We start from the raw sequence: 23,497 nt of genomic DNA, 5'->3' as shown, positions 1-23,497 counted from the left end.
GAAGGTCAAGTTAATTTTATTTAATTATATTTTCTCTATAGCACCAGATCACAACAGAAGTCATTTAAAGTTACCTTTCTTATAGAACATGTCTATACCTTGCTCTTTCATTAAGCAAACTAAATAGCCTTATGTTATTTATCTTATTTACACGACGGCATGTCATTTCAGTCTCTACGTTATGGTTGCGCTCTCTGTATCACGCACAGCGGAGTTCCGTTCAGATTGTGTAGTACTCGTACTGAAACTCTCGTGACGCTTCCGGTGATATTAACATCTGCCGTCTCACTAATGAGGACATAAATACATGAACAACATCTCCAGAACTGCTCTGAGAGTCACTTCTTGAGCATTTGACCGTTTCATTTCAGTAAAACTATCATCATGTCATACACACACAGAAATGTAATGGTATTCACGGCAACCCGTCAAAATAAAAGTTCGGTTTAACTTGAGGGCATTGGCAGAAATATATTACTATTGTTGAGTAGAATGTACGTAACAGGCTGCTACTACTACTACTAAAATGATTAAAACCTTATTTTTAAGGAATAAGCATTCAATATTTCTTCAATGTTTTAATTGTAATATTAAATAACCTTTATTTTCCAAAAAATTTAATTTGTTTAATTTTCAATACTTAAAAGATAGATTAAATGAATGTTTTATGCCTTAAAACAAAATGTAAATACACAACACAAAATTTCTGAGCAAAAAATCATAAGGCTATTGTAAGAATAAATGAAACTTGTTTTATGCTTTCAAATTAAACATGCTAAAACAGAATTTGGTTACAATAAAACATAAGGTTGGACAAATGAAACATTTTATAGGGCCCTAAACGTAATATTTGTTAAACTTTTAATAAATTGATGTTAAATTGTTTAAGTTTCATGATTTTAATTAATTAGACATGCTTTTTGATTAATAAAATGTAATTTAACCATTAAAAAAAAAAAAAAAACGAATCCCCCGGAGCCGTGTGAGACACTTTTATTTTTTTTATTTTTATTTTTTTTTATGGATGGGTGCTTTTTATTTCACTTCTTTTGGACTGATGCATGCAACACCCGCTGACTGCAATGATAGAGCTTGGAATAGGCAGGACCATTTTTAATCTAACTCCGACTGGATTCGTCTGAAAGAAGAAAGTCATATACACCTTAGGCTGAATTTTCATTTTTGGGTGAACTAACCCTTTAAGCCTTTTTCAATTATCGAATATCGGTTTTGTAGTATTGGATCTACCGATATATAGCGCCATCTTGTGGCTGTTTTGAGGAGAGATGAGTCAGCAACAGCGTTTACATGCAAAGTAACTTGATTTGCTTTAATTGATATACTGATAGCATATCAGCCAATAATGCACAAATGAGATGTTCTATAAATTAGTGATATTTAGTTTAAGCTTGGCTTTCAGAAGTAGAGACAAACTGAAGTCATGCAATCCATAAAATCAGGTCCCGAAGACGTCACTTCACATGAGTTTAAGACAGACTTAAACAAGTACATGCTGGAAACAAACCAGCTTAGTTTAGCTCTCTCTGTTGTTTATGCAATATAATTATACTGTAGTAAAGCTGCAGTTTATGAGTCCTACTCACTCACCGGGTTGATGCTCAGGCATGTTCCAGTATGGTTTTGTTTGCAAGGAGGGAATGAAATTACAGTATTGATAGTGTAATAAACAAAAATGTGTGTTCAGTTCAGTAATGTTTTTATCATTGTGTCAAAAACGGAAGTAAAACGATAAATAATAGTTTTGTATATCAGTTATCAGTCAAATAAACATGCAGATAATTGGTATTGTATCAGTTCTAAATAAATCAATATCGGTCAGTCGCTAAGTATAATGGAGTGTAGTGTGTGAGTGCGTGTTTGCGCGCGTGTGTTTGAGTGCATGTTTGCGCGCGCGTGTGTGTGAGTGAGTGTCTGTCTGTCTGTCTCTGTGTGTCTGTCTGTCTGTCTGTCTGTCTGTCTGTCTCTGTGTGTGTGTGTGTGTGTGTGTGTGTGTGTGTGTGTGTGTGTGTGTGTGTGTGTGTGTGTGTCTCTCTGCCATATGGATCCGTTCTCTCACCTGAGGTCCTCTGGATGGCAGCTCTGCTCCCCTGTTGAAGTGTTTGAGTTTCAAAAGCATTAAAAAAATGAAAGTACCAGGAAGATTTTCTGTCACTTGGTAATGCATATGACAGGTTGATGCAGGGAACTGAAGGAGTGTTGCGGGCTAGAATTTGCAAACATGTAAATGAGCTTCTTAAATTCGGTACACTGCCTTATCTAGACACTCTCTACATGCATTCACTATATAAGTTATTACGTTTACATTTAGTCATTTAGCAGACACTTTTATCCAAAGCAGCTTACAAATGAGGACAATGGAAGCAATCAAATTCAACAAGAGAGCAATGATATGTAAGTGCTATAACAAGTCTCAGTTAGCATAACGCAGTACACATAGCAAGGTTTTTTTTATTATTATAATTTATTTTTAATTATATAATAAATAAAAAGAGAATGGATAGAATAGAAAAAGAAAGAGCAAGCTAGTGTTAGACCTTTTTTTGCTTTTGATAATTGTATTATAAATAAAAAGAAAACAAATAGATAGGTGTAGCGAATCAGCTCATGGGGAAATATGAATAATTAATCATAACTAGTTAAAATTCATTATAAATATTTAGATCCGCTGTAGATATTTAGCTGACCTCTCAGGGTCAACTGTCTGTCAATTCTAAGAACGTTAGTTTCCTGGTTAAGGGAAATAACTTTCTTACTGTACAATTCTACAAAGAGCTTGTAGCATAAATCTGCATGATTAAGTGACTCCAGTTATGAGCAAACAATGAACAACGTCAAGTGTGATACAAGTAAGGTTTTATTAACTACATAAACACTTAAACTAGTCTAGCATACACACACACACACATGCAGTTGGTATAGGAAAGGGTTAAAGCTTAGTAAGGGTTAAAACTCAGTAAAGAGGAGAGAAAATAAGAATATGAAGTTATGGAACCATTTGCATACAAAGACAACATACACCATGACCTGAAGGATATGTGTGTTCATTCAAAGAAAGGTTTTCCTATGAATTAATTAGTAGAAAAGTCAATTTCTACTGTGCATTGTGCCTCTTGCTATGGAACATGCAGTGATTTTCCCTACTTACATTCCTGTGGGTCATAAAACCAGTGATATCAGCATTAGTTGCCATGGGGACCAGGGGGGCCTGGTGTCGTTGCAGACATCCTGGCACCCAGTTTATTGGGTGAGGGGACTGTGACGATTTGTTAATTTAATAAATAACTGATTTGTTAAATCAAATGAAAAATTGTGTTTTTGATTGGTCCAGATGCTACATAGGATACAAAAAGATTAGAGAAGCTAGTGTGTGTGTCAGTTAGTAAATGAATAGAGTGCAAGCCTAAAAGGGGCAATATATATATATTATAATATATATATATATATATATATATATTAGAATAGAGAGTGCTAGAGGGTCAAATAAAGATGGAAGAGATGTGTTTTTAGCTTATTCTTGAAGATGGTTAAGGACTCAGCTGCTCGGATTGAGTTGGACAGGTCATTCCACCAGGAGGGAACATTTAAGGTAAAAGTCAGTGAAAGTGATTTTGTGCTTCTTTAGGGTGCACAATAAAGCACCGTTTACTTGCAGAAAGCAAGCTTCTAGAGGGCACGTAACTCTGAAGTAATGAATTTAGGTAAAGGGGTGCAGAGCCAGTGGTGGTTTTGTAGGCAAACATCAGTGCCTTGAATTTTATGTAAGTATAAATATTTAATAATTTTATTACCTACTAAAATGTGATAGGCTGCGTATTTTCAGATTTTTCCAGTTCATATTTAAAGGATATGTTAAATATCTGAAACAAATCTGAATTTCAATGTCCTCAATCAAATAGTGCCCTCCAGTGGCAATTTGGCATGTATCCTATCAGAAGATAGATGTGTATTAGACTTATTGTCTGTGCTCTTGTTTTACACTCTCTGTCATGGTCTGGCGGTTACTGAATTAAAGTTCACCAAAAATGACAGTTCTGTCATGATTTACTCTCCCTCGCGACGTCCTAAACCTGTATGAGTTTTTCTCCTGCGAAACGCAAATGGAGATATTTTGTAGAATGTTGCTAACCAATCTGTTTTGGTCACCATTGACTTTCATTGCATAGACCAAAAACAAGCACCGAGACATTTGAGGCGTGTTTAGTGTGGCACGTGGATATGATATCTGTGTTGTACCAAGTTAATTGACTGAAAGAGAACAGTCACATTAAAGTCACACATTGGATTCCCATACAGTAGTGCTTTGATAAATTACCCAAGTAAATGTGTTTGGTTGATTTACCTTGTTTGACGGTTATTGATTTATTTTTCCCCTAGTTTGAAATGCTGACCGGCACATTACCGTTCCAAGGAAAAGACCGGAACGAGACTATGAACATGATTCTTAAGTAAGTGTGGCTGTTAACACGAGCCAGTCTGTGTGATGTTTGATTGGTCAGATATTTTATCAGTGTAACTGACTGGTAAACTGAAGAACCAACAGGAAACACTTACACAGTCATCATGATCACTGAACAAGTGAACTGAGCTTATGCACATAAAATGCTGGTAATGTTGTATTTTTTCCCCTGTTTGTTGCTGCACATCAGAGCAAAGCTGGGAATGCCACAGTTTTTAAGTTTGGAAGCACAAAGTCTTTTACGAATGCTCTTCAAACGAAATCCATCAAATCGTTTAGGTGAGTCACCTGCGTTTCTCGTCATGTTTTGTGAATGCAAGCACTAGGCCGTGACTTGTTGAGTTTGAATATAAGCAGACTGTGGTGTAATCATCATAAGCGCTCTTTTCCAGGAGCGGGTCCTGATATGATCACTGAACAAGTGAACTGAGCTTATGCACATAAAATGCTGGTAATGTTGTATTTTTTCCCCTGTTTGTTGCTGCACATCAGAGCAAAGCTGGGAATGCCACAGTTTTTAAGTTTGGAAGCACAAAGTCTTTTACGAATGCTCTTCAAACGAAATCCATCAAATCGTTTAGGTGAGTCACCTGCGTTTCTCGTCATGTTTTGTGAATGCAAGCACTAGGCCGTGACTTGAGTTTGAATATAAGCAGACTGTGGTGTAATCATCATAAGCGCTCTTTTCCAGGAGCGGGTCCTGACGGAGTGGAGGAGATCAAACGGCACACGTTCTTCTCCACCATCGACTGGAATGCAAGTATCTGTTATCACAGCATTACACACTTCTCTCAGCAGAGTGCCTCATCCTCCATCATTGAGTGTGAGTGTGTGAGAGAGAGAGTGTGTGTGTGTGTGTGTGTGTGTGTGTGTGTGTGTGTGTGAGAGAGAGAAAGAGAGCGTGTGTGTCAGAGAAAGAGAGTGTGTGGGAGTGGGAGTCTGCCGGATCAGGCTGTGTTTGACTAATAATCACAGCCGGGAGCGTCTGAAACACCAAATGCTGATCCACTGACCATGAAGAGGAGAAGAACCGCTTCCCAGAGAGATCCCATCAGTCACAGATTACATTTAGTCAGCATCAAATCATAATGAGCCTCTTCACGCTCCTGCTCACTGTGCAGACTTTAGCCACTTTCATGCATGAACCCCGTTAAATTGCAGTAAAACATCATATGGCTTTGTGTCTTTTTTCTGCCTCTTCATACATTTAAAACTTATTTGTTCAGGTGGACTTAAGGTTTTTTTTTTTTTTTTTTTTTGGGGGGGGCGGTCCAATTTGACGAATAAAACCATTTTGAGACGCAAGCGTTTGACTTGGCTGGAGTAGCTCAGCAGCGCATCAGAAATGATGATAATCAGGATTTTTGTGCAGATTAACATCTTGGAAGGGAGAGCTATGTAGTCTTAATGGGCAGCGTTTCGGTCACTATTTCATATTATTTAGGTTGTCTGACAACAGAAACAGTAAAATATAACAAGGAAAACTGTTTTATTGAGGATTGGGCTGCATTGAATTACAGTATGTGGGCACAGAGAGGCAAACAAATGTATTAATAAATAATAAATGTACATTTTGCATGTTCAGAAGAAGTGAGCTGCCCCTCCTGCAAATAATGTGAACAGGCTTGAAAGAAGTAATGGGAACCTGGTATTTCTATGTTTTCATGTGTCTAATAGACATGAACAAGTTCTTTGAAAAACATCTATGACCTATGAAACATGTCTAGTCTTCATGCCCTATGCTGAGTATGGTTTCACTAATAATAAACATACATTTGCATAAAGCATCCATATTTGTCCATGCTCATGTTGATTAGAGTATTAAAAACGTGAAAATTAATTTACAGTACATTTAGAACAGATAGAAATGCGCGATTAAGTTGCGATTAATCATTAGTTAGCTCATGACAATCGTGTGATTAATCGCGATTAAATATTTTAATCGATTGATAGCCCTAATATATGTGTGTATATATATATATATATATATATATATATAAAATACCTTGGTACGTGTACTGTGTTAGGCTAACCGAGACTTGTCATTTGCACTTGCATATCATTGCTCTTTTGTTGGTTTTGATTGCTTCTATTGTCCTCATTTGTAAGTCGCTTTGGATAAAAGTGTCTGCTAAATGACTAAATGTAATGTTAATGTCTATCAACTGAAGGCACATCACAACAGCAATCAAAGTGATTTCATTTTGACTTACTGCTTGACAGCAGCTTTGTTACGTCAGAGCGTCCTAACCTTTTGTGCTCAACCCATTAATCCAATGGCTTTGTTTGCACACAGTGTCAAAACTGAGCTTGATAATGTATAATAATGTTGCTTCTAATCTTGAGATATTGCCGTGGCTGATTTACCGGTGTTTTCTAACATGCAAGCACTAAAACAGAAAGATGTGCTTGAATTTGCATAGTCTGTACATGTAAAATCATCTTATTTTATTCCAAATAAAAAAAGAAAACTTAATGATCTTCATTTAAAATGTAACTCGCTCCACCTCTGAAACGGCTTTTCTTCTTTTTTTTTAATCAGTAGATGATGAGTATCTTACTACTGTTTCTTTTAGGTTACTGTTGTAGGTAATGCAGCCTTTCTGAAAATGTGATGAAGATTGTAACAGTATTATTAGCAAATATGAGTTGAAAAGGATGTGGAGAGGCGTTCAGTGGCTCATGATGCCTCACTGTCCAATGCAAACTCACCTTCAGCTCTGACCCCATTATCATTAGAAACCAAATCCAGTCCAGAATGTCCTGCGGACCCTTGTCACACGTACCATGGGTTGTTAAAGCTGATTCATGTTAACTTCAGTCTTTACCTTTTTCACATGTGGCAGGAGGGACATATTTTATATGAGTGTAAAGCATGTGTTTATTGTTTGTGATTGTAGAAACTGTACAGAAGAGAACTTCAGCCTCCATTCAAACCTGCTGCAGGGAAACCAGATGACACCTTCTGCTTCGACCCAGAATTCACAGCCAAAACTCCCAAAGGTGCAATGGAGACGAGAGCTAGTTCTGTTCAGATATTGCTGCTGGAGATGCCGTTGAAGGCTTGAGTTTTGTTTTTGTGTATGTTTGGCAGATTCTCCAGGTATTCCTCCCAGTGCAAACGCTCACCAGCTCTTCAAAGGCTTCAGTTTTGTAGCTCCAGTCTCTCTGGAGGACAGCAGAAGTGCCCCGCTGGTCAACATTCTCCCCATAGTGCAGGTAAACCACTAAGCTATCGGTTTATAGTTTACTAGGTTATGTGTGTAATAGGGGTGAAACGGTACACAAACATGACGGTTCGGTACGTACCTCGCTTTTGAAGTCACCGTTTCAGTACAGCAAGGGGAAAAACTAAAAGCTTGTTTTTTTTTTTTTAAATTAAGCAGTGGTTTAATATATATATATTTTTAAATTGCTCTTTAAATAAATTTAATTATAATTTAAATTTTCTTAGTAGTTTCTATAGTGAGCCCTTTTACATTAATATAACGTTACACTTAACAACAGAGCCCAAACTTAAATTCAGTTATTTATTTTTTAAATATAATAATCAACACCCAATTAAAAAATATATGTATATGCAAACATGTAAATTGCACATAATGCAGTTTTTAAATTAACTTCTAAATTATAACATTTCTATTTGTTGTTGAAATATAATCATTTTCACATTGGCTCTCATAACTTGATTCATAACAGATTTATTTAAACATACATTGAATAATTAAGACATCACTAGCAGGTAAAGTAAAATGTAATGAGTATATAGTCTAATATTTCGCGAAATGCTCTTCTCTAGACTTTATTTATAGCGCACTAACGAGCTGTGGACACTGATGATTTGAGTTAATGAAATGCTATACTTTGGTTACAAGCTGTTTTATTGCCGTCTTTCCACGGTTGAAACACTGATTGAGCGATTACATGATGCACGAGATGTTCGTTCATGTTTATTTCAAGTTAAAGGCACAATATTTAAGAATTTTATTAAAATATCCAAAAACCACTAGAACAGTGTTATATATTTTGCTGACTTGTGTACTTACATTATCCCAAATGTTTCGAAGAATGTTTAAATCCAGAGAAATAAACAATTTTAAAGAGGTCATATGATGCTTTTTTTAAAGATCATTATTTTGTGTATTATTTGTGTACATTATTGTAGGTCCTCTATGCCCCGCCTCTCTCAAACACTTCGTTTTCTACAAAGTCCCACCTCCCGACAAGCGGAGTCTGCTCTTTTTGGCCAGCTGACCCAGTGCATTGTGATTGGCCGAACACCTGCGGCATTATGCTAATATTTCCACATAGTGAGGTAGATATGTGTGGGGCGTGTTAGAACGAGACGTTTTAGGGGGGCGTGGCAGAGTCTTAACTTTGATAAAGAATATCTCTTTGGTTTTGAGACTTTAGTCTTTGCAACTTCAGGGATCTTATCTATTCACAATCAGCTTGTAACACTCCAAAGAGAAAGGAAAACTTGAAATCGCATCATATGACCCCTTTAACTAGTGACGCGGAGCGTGTCCATAGTGTCATTGTGTCGCCTGCCAATGACGTCATAACCCACTCGATTTCCGGTTTTGTGAAAATTACATTTTGTGCCTTTAAATCTAGTAGTAAAGAGGAAGGGATGATCGCGCTGCCATTTGAACTGAGGCGTTTATACAGTGATCTGTCGCATTTATTGTTCAAATTTCCTGACAAAATGGACATTCCAGTGGTTAAAACAGCGCTGTATTTGTTCGGTACACATGCATGCCGAACCGAAAGAACCATACTGAAAATGTTCGGTATGAATACGTGTACCGTTACACCCCTAGTATGTAGTATTTGTTTATATATATATATATATGTATCTAAATATGTGTGTGTGTGTTCTGTGTCAGATGCATGGAGGCATGGCTCAGTTTGCAGACGTGTACGAGCTGAAGGAGGATATCGGCGTGGGTTCGTACTCCATATGCAAACGCTGCACACACAGAGTCACTGCCATGGAGTTTGCTGTGAAGGTGAGACCTCAAAACAATCATTACTGATGCCTCAGTCAGTCTGGCCTACAAGATGCTGTGATACATGCACACTAATGCTTCACTGCTCTGGTGTTAAACAGATTATTGACAAAAGCAAGCGCGACCCGTCAGAGGAGATCGAGATCCTGATGCGGTACGGCCAGCATCCCAACATCATCACGCTGAAGGACGTGAGTGACGCAGCTCTGGTCTCTGGTCTCCAGCTGTGTGTGCGCGGCTCACTCAGGTGTGTGTGTGTGTCAGGTGTACGACGAGGGCCGCTTCGTGTATCTGGTGACGGAGCTGATGAAGGGCGGCGAGCTGCTGGATAAGATCCTCAGACAGAAGTTCTTCTCGGAGCGAGAGGCCAGCGCTGTGCTCTACACCATCACCAAAACTGTGGACTACCTGCACTGCCAGGGGGTGAGAGACCAGACTCTATCCACGTGTTTACCAGAAGAGCTTCACCAATCAGTAGCTGCTGCTAGCTATGAGAGTTGTACAAAAACAGCATTGCACAGGGATATTTGTTAACATATTGATTTAATTTCCCATTACTGTAGGACATGATAGCTTAGTGATGTAATGGGGAAGTTGGGGAAGATGGGGAAGTTGTGGCCTAATGGTTAGAGAGTCGGACTGATAACCCAAAGGTTGTGGGTTCGAGTCTCGTACCGGCAGGGATTGTAGGTGGGGGGAGTGAATGTACAGCGCTCTCTCCCACCTTCAATACCACGAGCTGCTGGATAAGATCCTCAGACAGAAGTTCTTCTCGGAGCGAGAGGCCAGCGCTGTGCTCTACACCATCACCAAAACTGTGGACTACCTGCACTGCCAGGGGGTGAGAGACCAGACTCTATCCACGTGTTTACCAGAAGAGCTTCACCAATCAGTAGCTGCTGCTAGCTATGAGAGTTGTACAAAAACAGCATTGCACAGGGATATTTGTTAACATATTGATTTAATTTATCGTAAGCATAAATAATTGTCTCAGTTCTGGCACTTTTCCCCATTACTGTAGGACATGATAGCTTAGTGATGTAATGGGGAAGTTGGGGAAGATGGGGAAGTTGTGGCCTAATGGTTAGAGAGTCGGACTCATAACCCAAAGGTTGTGGGTTCGAGTCTCGTACCGGCAGGGATTGTAGGTGGGGGGAGTGAATGTACAGCGCTCTCTCCCACCTTCAATACCACGACTGAGGTGCCCTTGAGCAGCCATTTATCTGAGCTGCATAAATGGCTGCCCACTGCTCCAGGTGTGTGTTCACTGCTGTGTGTGTGCACTTTGGATGGGTAAATGCAGAGCACTAATTCTGAGTATGGGTCACCATACTTGGCCACATGTCACTTCACTTTACTTTACTTTAACACACATATATATGTGACCCTGGAGCCCAAAACCAGTCATAAGGGTACATTTTTCGAAATTGAGATTTATGCATCATATGAGAGCTGAATAAATAAGCTTTCCATTGATGTATGGTTTGTTAGGATAGGACAATATTTGGTCAAGATACAACTATTTGAAAATCTGTAATCTGAGGGTGCAAAAAAAATCTAAATATTGGGAAAATCATCTTTAAAGTTGTCCAAATGAAGTTCTTAGCAATGCATATTACTAATCAAAAATTAGGTTTTAATATATTTACAGTAAGAAATTTACTAAATATCTTCATGGAACATGATCTTTACATAATATCCTAATGATTTTTGGCATAAAAGAAAAATCGATCATTTTGACCCATACAACGTATTTTTGGCTGTTGCTACAAATATACCCCCAGTGACTTAAAGGGGTCATAAGATGCTTCATGCACTTTTACAAGTAGTTTGAACTGAAATGTGTGCTGGCAGTGTACACACAACCACCCTATAATGATAAAAATCCACCTGGTGTTTTTTCTTTTTTAATTTGGTTAAATCTTTACCCCTTTCTCAAATTGAGCCGATCTCAGATGCTGCTGATGCGGCAGGGCTACGACGCCGCCTGTGACATCTGGAGTCTGGGAGTCCTGCTCTACACCATGCTGGCGGGGTCTGTGTGACATCAGCAGTTTCCATCTGTTTTTGACAGTGAAAATTAGGGCTGCGCGATAAATCGCATGCGATATTTAACGCGCATCTTGTCAGTAAAGCCATTCTGTAATCAGCAGTAAATCTCCATCACCTGCGGGCTTTCACATGGAGCAGCATTAACTACACAGAGCCGTTGTTCACCGAAAAGCTGCGCAAAATATGATCGCAGCTCGTCAGTGAACAACGTGTGTAGTTAATGCTGCTCCATGTGAAAGCCCGCAGGTGTTGGAGATTTACCGCTGATTAAAGAACCGGCTTTCTGACAAGATGCGCGTTAAATATCGCATGCGATTTATCGTGCAGCCATAGTGAAAATGCATTTTAAAGGGGTCATATAATGCGATTTCATGTTTTCCTTTGTCTTTGGCGTGTTAAAAGCTGTTCGTGCATACAGAAGATTTGTAAAGTCGCAAAATTAAAGTCTCAAACCCGAAGAGATATTCTTTATAAAAGTGAACACTCAGACCGATGAGCTTTGAAAAAAAAAGGCGTTTAAAGCCCGCAGGTGTTGGAGATTTACCGCTGATTAAAGAACCGGCTTTCTGACAAGATGCGCGTTAAATATCGCATGCGATTTATCGTGCAGCCATAGTGAAAATGCATTTTAAAGGGGTCATATAATGCGATTTCATGTTTTCCTTTGTCTTTGGCGTGTTAAAAGCTGTTCGTGCATACAGAAGATTTGTAAAGTCGCAAAATTAAAATCTCAAACCCGAAGAGATATTCTTTATAAAAGTGAACACTCAGACCGATGAGCTTTGAAAAAAAAGGCGTTTCAGAAAGGCGGGGCATAGAGGAGAAACAATAATGTACAGTATGTTGAAAATAATGTTTTTTTTTTACTTTAAACCGCATAAACTCATTTAATTGCACCAAATACACAAAATAATGTTCTTTTTTTAGCAGCATCATATGACCCCTTTAAAAAATGTTTTTGCAAACTTTTTTTAATTCGCTGTCTTCACACTGCTTCCACTGCTTTTACTTTTAAAATAATTGTTTCTGTGAAATGGAGAGTAATGGAGATGAGTGCTGAGAGCATGCAGTCAGGACAGCTGTGGTTTGATGTGGCAGAGAAAGCAGCTTTTCAAAATGAGTAGTTTTTCATTTAGGTTTGTTTTGAGAAAAAAAAATTGTTCTGAGGTCCATTTTCCAAAATGATACTTATAACTTTCTTTTAATAATGAGAGCACATTGTGCTAATACACTTTGAAAATAACACCAAATTAATCTGCTGGGGTTTTTTTCTTAGATGCAGTTAAAAACTACATTTACTTGTATATTTAACATTTTCAGATAATGATTCTAAGATGCACTCCTTGGATACAGCCCAGTTTATTTTCCTCATCCTTTTGAAATAAAATGATATAAATAGCGTTTTTGACAGTGCACCCAATGTTTTACAGATGCAAATATTTAATAATATATTTTCCTCATTCATTTGAAAAAAAAAACCTTATTTTATTAAAGTATTTAATTATTTGTGATCTAATTTTTATTTGTTATATAGATATTTTAGTTATATAGATTTATAGATATTTTAACTATTTGGCTATTCAGAAACCAGCGTTGTTGTGGCTGCTATTTTATTTTTCTGTTTTTCATAAGCCTGTAGATCAGTCGTTTCTGAATTTAATAAAACATTTAAACTTTTTAATTTGACGAAATAAGCAAAAAAAACATCAAATCCAAAAAGTAACAAAAATACAGATGAGTGATGCTTGTTTGAGAGGTGCATCTTGTTCTTACCACGCTAATTACTTCAGCGTTAATATACAGTCTGACACTTTACAGCAGTCCGCATTCTTTAGGAGTCTTTTCAGTTCATTTTCATGAAAAAAAAATGTAAATGAAATAAATTGCTTCTTGACTGGGTTTCAGCTTTTTAAAATCATGTTATAAAACGGAGTTCCAGTCCTTGATTCTGATTGGCTGAGCCACGTTCAAAGCTGGTGTAAATTACTCTACAATGTAACATACACCTTTGTTTACATTTGTGTGTTGCTCTGCAACCACTTTGTTACAACCACAACTGTTTCTGAGGAACTACATTGTTTGGTGGAAGAATACTGTTTTTATTAATATCATTACACTTTATTTGCTCTGTTTTATTTTGTGAAACCTTACTACGTACAGTGGGTACGGAAAGTATTCAGACCCCCTTAAATTTTTCACTCTGTACAATATAGCTTAGTGCTTTAATTTGCTCTGGAATAACTTAAACTTTGTTCCAGTTTTCTATCACATTATGCAAAAAGGGGTTTCCATATTGGTAAATGATTGGATGCATTAGTTTTTGTTTTTTTTAAACAAACAAACATTGTATGGAAACCTGGCTATGGATTCTGAACTAGCCAGATAAGTCTCTTTATTTGGCTAAATGAATGAAAGCACGTGTGAATGTGCTGAATCCTGTGTTTGTGCAGGTACACACCCTTTGCTAACGGCCCCAACGACACGCCGGAGGAGATCCTGCTGCGCATCGGCAGCGGGAAGTTCTCCTTGAGCGGAGGAAACTGGGACTCGGTGTCCGACTCCTCGAAGGTAGTTATGATACGTAATAAAACCATTCATAGTGGTGCTTGTGTTTGATTGGACGTCAGTAGAGCGCTAGTTCACAGTCCTTAAACTGAAGCTGAGGAGGAGCAGAGTTTGAATGAACAGTGTCTGTGGTCGGCATCAAGCGAGTGTGATGTTTGAGAGCTTGTGTTGTGTGCAGGGCCTGCTGTCTCATATGCTGCATGTGGACCCTCACCAGCGGTACTCCGCAGAACAGGTGCTGAAGCACTCGTGGATCGCCTGCCGCGACCAGAACCCGCACTTCCAGCTCACTCGCCACGAGGCGCCTCATCTGGTGAAGGTACGGCACGCTTCTCGATCCTCAGATGCTGAGGCGCTGCTTGACTGTGTCATGTGTGTCTCTCGCAGGGAGCGATGGCTGCCACGTACTCCGCGCTCAACCACCAGACATGTAAGCCACTTCTGGAGCCGGTCGCTGCCTCCAGTCTGGCTCAGCGCAGGAGCATGAAGAAGCTGACGTCTGCAGACATGTCCTGAGGAGCCTGACACGCATCTCGAGCTTCTGTTTCTCTCTGGGAGAGTGAAGAACACCAGCTCCATCACGTGTTTGAATGCTCTCTCTCCGAGACCCAGAGCTCTAGAAGAAACGTCCAGCTCGTGTAGTTTGTGCAGAAAGTACAGGAAGCCTGTTTGTTGGGCCATTAAGAACATTTCGTGACAATCCAATCCCGCAGATTTCCTGTATATCAGGATTGGTTTTCGCTAAATTCTCCAGTATGTGGTACGAGACGTTCTTCTAAATGCTTTACAGGTGAAACGATGTCTAGTTTTTCCCACGTGAGCTGAAAGGAGATGATAAATGTGTCTAGAGCAGGGGTGCCCAAACTCGGTCCTGGAGGGCCGGTGTCCTGAAGAGTTTAGCTCCAACCCCAATTAAACACACCTGAACCAGCTAATCAAGCTCTTACTAGGCATACTAGAAACTTGAAGGCAGGTGTGTTGAGGCAAGTTTGAGCTAAACTCTGCAGGACACCGGCCCTCCAGGACCGAGTTTGGGCACCCCTGGTCTAGAGCATCACAAACAGGCTTGGTTTTCCTCACGCACGATACGCTTGTGACCTGCACATTCCTCGCTGTTCTCCATCTGTGAGCCACTTCCTGTCCCATTAGTGTTGCGAAGCACATGGCATTACCTCAGAAGCACTCAGTGTTAGCGTCTCTTCGGCTCGGTGTATATAGACTCGTTCGTCATGTGTTTGTGAGGATCCCTGAGCACATTTGCACTGAGGCTCGGCAGCTCGTCTGTTCCCGTCTCGGACCGCTCTTTGCCTTTTCTTGAATGGGAAGTACATGAGCAAAAGGTGGAGAAATTAATCTATATTTATAAAGTCGAATGAGGTGAGTGAATGTAGATGAGACTGAATCCACGAAATCGCATCTCTCTGCTCCAGATGGAGGGAAAAATTATTCCATACAACTTTTTAAAGACATTGTGGAAACTGTATCATATTGTATTTATTTCACTTGTTTTTAAGATTTTATTTTTCTTTCAGGTGATGTACATATTGACATTAAAGAACATTATTGACATGATGCTTTTCTTGTGTGTTTTTATTGTCAAGTTTGAGTAAAATCACGAAGCAGCGAAGCTCTAAACGGCATTCTGAAAATGTAAAGAACTAACGGAGGTGCTGTTTATTAGTAGTTCTGCACACAAGAGCGTTGAAGCCCTGAGGAATAAACTCTTCTGCTTTGTGGTGATGAACAGTGCTACTTGTAACACAATGCAAGTAACGCGAGTTACGTAATCGGATTACTTTTTTCTAGCAACTAGTAAAGTAATGCATTACTTTTTAGTGTACAGGACAATATCGGAGTTACACTAAGTCAGATTTATTATGTTTTTTAAAGAAGTCTCTTGTGCTCACCAAGCCTGCATTTATTTGATCAGAAATACAGCAGAAGCAGTAATACTGTGAAATATTATTACTATTTAAAATAAATGTTTTCTATGTGGATATATTGTCAAATGTAATTTATTTCTGTGATGCGCAGCTGTATTTTCAGCATCATTGCTCCAGTCTTCAGTGTCACATGATCTTCAGAAATCAGTCTAATATGCTGCTCAAGAAATATTTACTGTTATTATTAGTTAAACAGTCGACTACATTTTTTTTTTCAGGATTCTTTGATTTATCTGAAATAGAAAGCTTTTGTAACATTATACACCATACCATTCAAAAGCTTGGAGTCAGTATAGTTTTTGTTTTGTTTGTTTTTGGAAAAGATTATTATAGAGATGAACCCTTATTTAGCAAGGATGCTTTAAATTGATCAAAAGCGATGATAAAGACATTTATAATGTTACAAAATATTTCTGTTTCAGATAAATGCTGTTCTTCTGAACTTTTTATTAAACCATAAACCTGAAAAAATTATACTCGGCTGTTTTCAACAATAATAATAATAATAGAGCAGTAAATCAGCATATTAGAATGATTTCTGAAGATCATGTGACACTGAAGACTGGAGTAATGATGCTGAAAATTCAGCTTTGATCACAGAAATAAATTACAGTTGAACAGATATTCACACAGAAAACAGTTATTTTAAATGGTAATAATATTTCACAATATTACTGCTTTTGCTGTATGGAAATCAGGAGTGAGTGCCCTCTACTGGACATTTCCTTCAGCCTGAGACTTTCACGGTGTGAAAGGACTTCTACAATTGCCAAAAATATAACTATATATATATATGTATGTATGTATATATATATATATATATATATATATAAATAAAAAGCAAGCAAGCCCAGTCCAGATGAGAAAAAGTAACGCATTACTTTCCATAAAAAGTAACTAGGTAACGCAATTCGTTACTTTTTTGGAGTAACGCAATATTGTAATGCATTGCTTTTAAAAGTAACTTTCCCCAACACTGGTGATAACAATGGCGTAATCGGAATAATTGTGTCCAGACAGGTGAATTATTGATTTAGTCTGGTGTTGTGGCCGCATCGGATGAGCAATGAATAAATGACCTGCCTTTCGTTAATGATTCCTTGTTTAAATACTTCACTCCTTGCACATCTTACAGCCACAGGCACCGCGTTTCAAAAGGACCGAGGCCAAAGTCCACGTTAATAACCTGAAAATACAGGAAGCTGAGCGCGCGCGCTGCCAAGTCATGCTGTAAAGAGGTCTAAATATGACTCTCAGTCGCTAAAATCCCAACTGTACAGTGTCTCATCTTTCGCGAAGATCGTTCAGATATGATGCGCTGTCTGCTCTTCGGCTTCTGCCTGTGTTTGGCTCACATCAGCGGAGCACAGGTAAATATAATGCTCCTATTGCATTGTGAAGAATGAACGTAAAACGTATTGATATGAGAGTAGTGTTATAGATAGCTGCTTTTTTTCTTTCAAACATGTTCGAACTGACCGCTTTGCGCGTCAGAACGCGTACAGACGCGTCGCGGTCCCAGAGCAGGCTTATTTTGCTGAGGCTTTTGACGCAGGAGCTCTGGACAGGTTGGGCTCCCTTCAGTCTCTCACTCAAAATATACAACTATATGTGTGTGACCCTGGAGCACAAAACCAGACATAAGGGTCCATTTTTTTTCGAAATTGAGATGTATGCATCATCTGAAAGCTGAATAAATAAGCTTTGCATTGTATGGTTTGTACAGACTAAGAGATTAGTCAACTATTTGAAAATCTGGAATCTGAGGGTGCAAAAAAAAAAAAAATCTAAATATTGAGAAAATCATCTTTAAAGTTGTCCAAATGAAGTTCTTCGCAATGCATATTACTAATCAAAAATTACGTTTTGATATATTTACGGTAGGACATTTACAAAATATCTTGATGGAACATGATCTTTACGTAATATCCTAATGATTTTTGGCATAAAAGAAAAATCGATAATTTTGACCCATACAATGCATTGTTGGCTATCGCTACTAATATAACCCAGCGACTTAAGACTGCTTTTGTGCTCCAGGCTCACATATATATATATATTATTAGTTTACATTAGATGACTGATATGTCCAGATAGGAAGCCTTTGCTCATTAACGTCAAATGTTTTTCCTTGTTTGCACTGAAGAAACTGGGTTTTGTCCAAAGCAGTGAAAGATGAGCATCTGCAACTTCTCAAATATAACGGTATGCATTTTGTGCAAATAAATTAGAATGTTGGATCTTATAGCGTTGCACATGAAGCAGACGGCTCTGAAGGGGTTTATAATGCAATAATAAATAATGCATGCTAACTGTACTGCATATCATCCTGCTTGTTGCATGGCTGCACAGGGGAGTGGGTTATAGAGGAGTCTAGAGAGCTGAGATTATTAGGAAACAGAGGCCTGGTCCTCAAGTCTCCCGGTGAACACCACGCCATCTCTGCGTACCTGAAGAAGACCTATCACTTCACAGACAAACCTCTGTGCTTACAGTAAGACATGCGATCAGTGCACCCTTTCCTTTAAACCAAGGTTCCTCAAATCTTGCCTTGGAGGTCCAATGCGCTGCAGAGTTTAGCTCCAACCCTGATCAAACTCAGCTACCTGTGATTTTCTAATGATCCTGAAGACATTGATTAGCATGCTCAGGTGTGTTTGATTAGGGTTAGAGCTAAACTCTGCAGGAAAGTGGATCTCTTGGGCCAGATTTGAGGATCCCTGCTTTAAACACTAATACAATCATTTGACTAAATCTTCTCTTGAATCATCCGCAGGTATGAAGTTTTCTTCCCAAAGGGGGTTGATTGTGGTGGAGCCTACATCAAGCTGCTTTCTCATTCAGATGATCTCCGCTTGGTAATGTCTGATGTTTTTAGCTTAGTGCTTTAAAACCTGAAAAACAGAGTGAAACAGTAGTGCCAGAAGTGCCTAAACAGTGTAGTGATTGTGATTTTAGAGCCGGTTCAGTGATGCCACCCCATACACGATAATGTTTGGTCCAGATAAATGCGGCAGCTCACACAAGATCCACTTCATCTTTCGTCATCGTAATCCAGTCACCGGGACATATGAGGAGAAACACGCTCGACAGCCGGAGCTGGATCTCAGCGACTATTTCACTGACCGGCGTCCACATCTCTACACTCTGAGTGAGCAGTCAGTCTTATTTCACACGTTCGTTTGCATCTGACGTAAGTTTCGATTTCAATAAACTAAACAGGTAATCGTTTTAATAGCAAACATCCTGCACTGGATGGAAAGTGTCTGGTCTTGCATGAGGTCGTTCTAAAGCATTCTCTTCTCAGACGTGTATCCTGACGGCTCGTTCGAGATCCTCGTTGACCTGACACTGATTAATAAAGGCAGTCTGTTGGAGGACATGCTCTCGTCAGCGGCGTCTGCTCACGAAGCACAAGAACAGGGGGATTCAGCGAGAGCTGCATTAGTGGACGCGGTTCAGATTCCTGACACAAAGTCGCAGCAGCATCGAAGGTGTGCTGATTTTATTTGAGCATTATTTCTTCACGATACAAAACTAACCTGAAAGATGAGTTGTGAGGTGTTTTAATATTCAGTCCTGGATTGGTGTATAAAGGCATGAATTGGTTGAATGAGTGGCTTTTATAATCTTCAGATGAAGTCACAGAAAAAAAGTCCATAATTGCCCTTTTTAATTTTAAATTTCTTTCTTTCTGAAATCTGAAAAGGCATGGATTCAGAGAGCAATTTGAAGGATGCAGGGCCTACATATAAGACCATATATTTATTGTCTACAATAATATCATAATTGTGGTTTTAATGACTCACTCACCTTACCAAAAAAAAGCAATGTTGAGAGTCCAAAAGCTGATGTGATCGCCTATATTCAGTGGTGTGTGTGTTTCAGGTCAGATGAGCCGTTCACCGTGAGCTCTGTTTCTGCTGTGGGTTTTGAGCTGTGGTCCCTCACTGCAGATGTGATGTTCGACAACATCTTGCTCTGTGACGGTCTGGAAGTAGCCCAGCGCTGGACACAAGACACGTGGGGCCAGAGACAGACCGTAAGCGCAACAGTTTAACCGCATGTTCTTCCACATGCATTCAAATGCACATTACTAGCACACCTGTACTTATAAAGCACATATTAATGCCTTACTCTGCATGACCCTAACTAAACAACTGCCTTACTAACTAACTAAGCAGCAAATTAGGAGTTTGAGGCAAAACTCATAGTTAATAGTTAGCTAATAGTGACAAAGTGTGACCCAAAGTACTTAATTCACTGACACGTCCAAATTAAAGCAATAAGCCCCAAGAAGCCGTGGTTTACAGTGAATTTATAACAGCTAAGGGGTGAAGCGGAGTGCCTAAAACCCCCTTAGCTGTTATAAATTCACTGAAAACCACGGCTTCACGGGGCTTATTGCTTTTATAAACCGGTTATTCCATATACGTAGTACGGTTTCACAAAATAAAACCGCAAATAAAGTGTAATGATATTAATAAAAACAGTATTCTTCCACCAAACAATGTAGTTCCTCAGAAACAGTTGTGGTTGTAACAAAGTGGTTGCAGAGCAACAGACAAACGTAAACAAAGGTGTATGTTACATTGTAGAGTAATTTACAACAGCTTTGAACGCGGCTCAGCCAATCAGAATCAAGGACCGGAACTCTCCGTATTTATAATAAAATCATCTAGTGAAGGCAGATTGTGACGAAATGCTGAGCAGGTGTAGGACATGAGATACACTTTCACTAAACATTCAATTGAAACCTGAAATGTTTTGGTCAATATAACAGCACACTGAACACATCTCCTGTATCGTCCTCTTGTAGCCTGGAGTGATTGAGAAGCTGTTGATGGCGACGGTCAAGCGGCCGTGGCTCTGGGGCCTCTATGTCGTCACTGTGGGCCTTCCCATCATCCTCTTTGTTAGCTTCATGTGGCCTAATAAGGTAAATATGTATGTATATAGACAATACACATATGTGATCCTGGAGCACAAAAGCAGTCTTAAGCCTCGTACACACCGGGACGGTTATCACGCGCGCTTATCGCCGACGTTTTTCGACGCGTCTTTTGTGTTCATACCCAAGCGATTTTCGCTGGCGATGAGCCGAGTGAACGTGCTAATTCACTCCCTGACATTAGATGGCGCTTAATGAAAAACAGAAATACCCATCAAATCCTATTTGATCTGCAATTCCTCTCCAAAACAACTCCCTCTTATCGAGATGTTTGTAGTCGCTGTCGCGTTTGTCATAAAGCCCTTTGTGTTCAGACACCAATGAGACCAGCAGCTCTACATTCATCTTGCCTCGATGCATCTTCTTGGTCTACTTACTTCCTCTTTGTCGTTAGATATCAATGTGTGCTCGGCAAGACCGTTTTGTGCTTGAGCGCCACCAAGTCATGTTTTACTGTAACTTCAGCAGCTCCAGGCACGTGAACAAAATCGCCAATCTCATTGGTCGGCCAGTTTTTAACGCGGCGCGTCAAACCAAAAATATTAGCCCGAGGCGTTTTAAAAAAATTATGCATTTATGCTTCGCGTTTTGCACGTCAGTGTGCACCAAGCGGAAACCTCCCGTTGTGAAGCCAACAAGGAAGTGACTTAAACTGTAATTCGTCAACTGGCCACTAGGATATTAATATTCGATATGTACCATATAGTGCCTGAATATGTTTGGTCCACTGGTCATTACAGTCATGTGAACTTATGTGCTTGCTTGTCATGTTGTGATGTTAATGATTCTGAAAAGCTATCATTTCTTTTTTCTTATGATTTTGGGATGAAATATCAACCAAACATGTTTCTGAACTTGTATTTCATTATTGGTTCATGTTCACAGGTCAGTGGCAGTGATCTGACAGATGTTTCATCATCCTGAACAGTGTCAAATGCTCATATCCAAGCAGGTTTACATTCATCACTTGCAGTGGTGGACGAAGTACACAAATCAAGTACTTGAGTAAAAGTACAGATACATATAATAAAATATTACTCCAGTAAAAGTACTCCTTTTTCAATTTTACTCGAGTGAAAGTACAAAAGTACTGGATTTTTTATGTACTTAAGTAAAAAAGTACTGATAGATAGATTTATTTTGCAATTTTATATAGGCTACTTAATTTAATTTTATATTAGCACATATTTTTTTTATAATCCTACTGCTCAAAATACCTGTAATTTTCCCAAAATAACCACTATATGGAGTCAAGATATATTTTTGTTCTTTATATGGACTACGTTGACGAGAGTGATGTAGTAATGTTCACTGTGAAGCTTACACTGTGAAGTAGTACCTGAGAAAACTATTTATTTACCTCAAACTTAGTCAAAAACATATTCTCTTTTGTCAGAATCAAACTTTGGGCTCAGATAGCACACGATCCTGACAAACACACAGGCTACTGCACTGCCTAGAGAACACTAGTGAGATCAATTCAAAACACTGTTACAAAAACCTGCTTTTGGGAATCAGGAATCATTTTGCAGCTCGACGTCTATTACAGTATACAACATAAACAGAGGGGTACAAATTCAGCAATAAGCTCTAAGAAAAGTTTACTTTCATTACACTACTGCAAAGACATCTTCAGTAGATGAAAAGCACCAGAAAAGTTAAAATGCCAAAGAACTGAGTATGAATGCATAATACAGCATACTGTCAATTACTGTCCAGCAATAAAAAATTCAGCATCCTCTGACAAACAGGTAAAATGTGTTAAAGGTTTTGAGAAATGTGTTATGAAGGCTGAATGAATGGTTTGGGAAATCGGGCCAAATGAATCAGTTATAGTGTGTTAGCAATCGAGAAAAACTAATTTAGTGAATTAGTAGGATTCATCGGGCATTGGGGACATATAGAGCTCAGTATCATCAGCATAACAGTGAAAACTAACACTGTTTCCTAACAATATCTCCCAAGGGCAGCATATGCAGGGTGAAAAGCAATGGTCCTAATCCTGAGCCTTGCAGTACCCCACTTGTGAGCAATATAATACCTCTTAATTTACTGCTACAAAATGATAGATTTGTGCATATAGTGTACATGCATGTATATTTATTAAACTCTGTCATGTATTGTTCTCACCGGCTGAAGACATTCATTAGTTCTGCCCAATCAGTCATTAACTGATGAGTATCTGTGGTCTGGCGCAAGAAAGGCAGAATAAGAATACCATCCTTATGGTCAAGCTTGGAGGTGGGTCAGTGATTTTGTGGGGATGCTTTACTGCTGCAGGAACTGGCAATCTTGACTGTGTGATGGGCTTCATGGATTCATAGAAGTCCCAAGCCATTCTGAGGAGGAATGTAATGCCTTCTGTGGTGAAAATGAACCTTGGTGATAACTAGACTCTCAAGCAAACCAATGATCCCATGCATTCTACCAAATCAACCAAAGTTTGGTTAACCCTCTGGGCCCCTTCGGTCATTTTTGACTGACGAATTTTATATTT

The 23,497-nt window shown here is 39.0% G+C and overlaps 2 protein-coding genes across 2 annotated transcripts in view; both read left to right on the top strand.

Moving 5' to 3' along the window:
• LOC107564200 (ribosomal protein S6 kinase alpha-6-like) overlaps positions 1-14,949 on the top strand; it is a 21,692-nt gene extending 6,743 nt beyond the window's left edge. The window contains exons 7-19 of the mRNA XM_016249206.1: positions 4,396-4,466; positions 4,668-4,756; positions 5,169-5,233; positions 7,378-7,480; positions 7,572-7,696; positions 9,367-9,489; positions 9,591-9,680; positions 9,754-9,985; positions 10,053-10,071; positions 11,435-11,524; positions 13,992-14,109; positions 14,285-14,425; positions 14,494-14,949. Of these exons, the coding sequence (XP_016104692.1) occupies positions 4,396-4,466; positions 4,668-4,756; positions 5,169-5,233; positions 7,378-7,480; positions 7,572-7,696; positions 9,367-9,489; positions 9,591-9,680; positions 9,754-9,985; positions 10,053-10,071; positions 11,435-11,524; positions 13,992-14,109; positions 14,285-14,425; positions 14,494-14,622 (1,395 nt within the window). The 3' untranslated portion in view covers positions 14,623-14,949. The remainder of the gene's footprint in view (positions 1-4,395; positions 4,467-4,667; positions 4,757-5,168; positions 5,234-7,377; positions 7,481-7,571; positions 7,697-9,366; positions 9,490-9,590; positions 9,681-9,753; positions 9,986-10,052; positions 10,072-11,434; positions 11,525-13,991; positions 14,110-14,284; positions 14,426-14,493) is intronic.
• A 2,301-nt stretch (positions 14,950-17,250) lies between these two features.
• On the top strand, positions 17,251-21,924 carry LOC107564199 (calmegin). Its single transcript, XM_016249205.1, has 10 exons — positions 17,251-17,419; positions 17,544-17,617; positions 18,196-18,254; positions 18,402-18,543; positions 18,826-18,907; positions 19,008-19,200; positions 19,357-19,543; positions 19,938-20,091; positions 20,869-20,988; positions 21,886-21,924. Exons 1-10 carry the CDS (start codon positions 17,360-17,362, stop codon positions 21,922-21,924), a joined length of 1,110 nt encoding a protein of 369 aa, XP_016104691.1. The 5' UTR covers positions 17,251-17,359.
• Positions 21,925-23,497: the final 1,573 nt, after the last annotated feature.

The sequence above is a fragment of the Sinocyclocheilus grahami genome, unplaced genomic scaffold (genome assembly GCF_001515645.1).
Source record: "Sinocyclocheilus grahami isolate Dianchi unplaced genomic scaffold, SAMN03320097.WGS_v1.1 scaffold915.1, whole genome shotgun sequence".
NCBI lineage: Eukaryota > Metazoa > Chordata > Actinopteri > Cypriniformes > Cyprinidae > Sinocyclocheilus > Sinocyclocheilus grahami.
The sequence above is the reverse complement of the archived record's forward strand: the minus strand, read 5'-3'. Positions and strand labels throughout refer to the sequence as shown.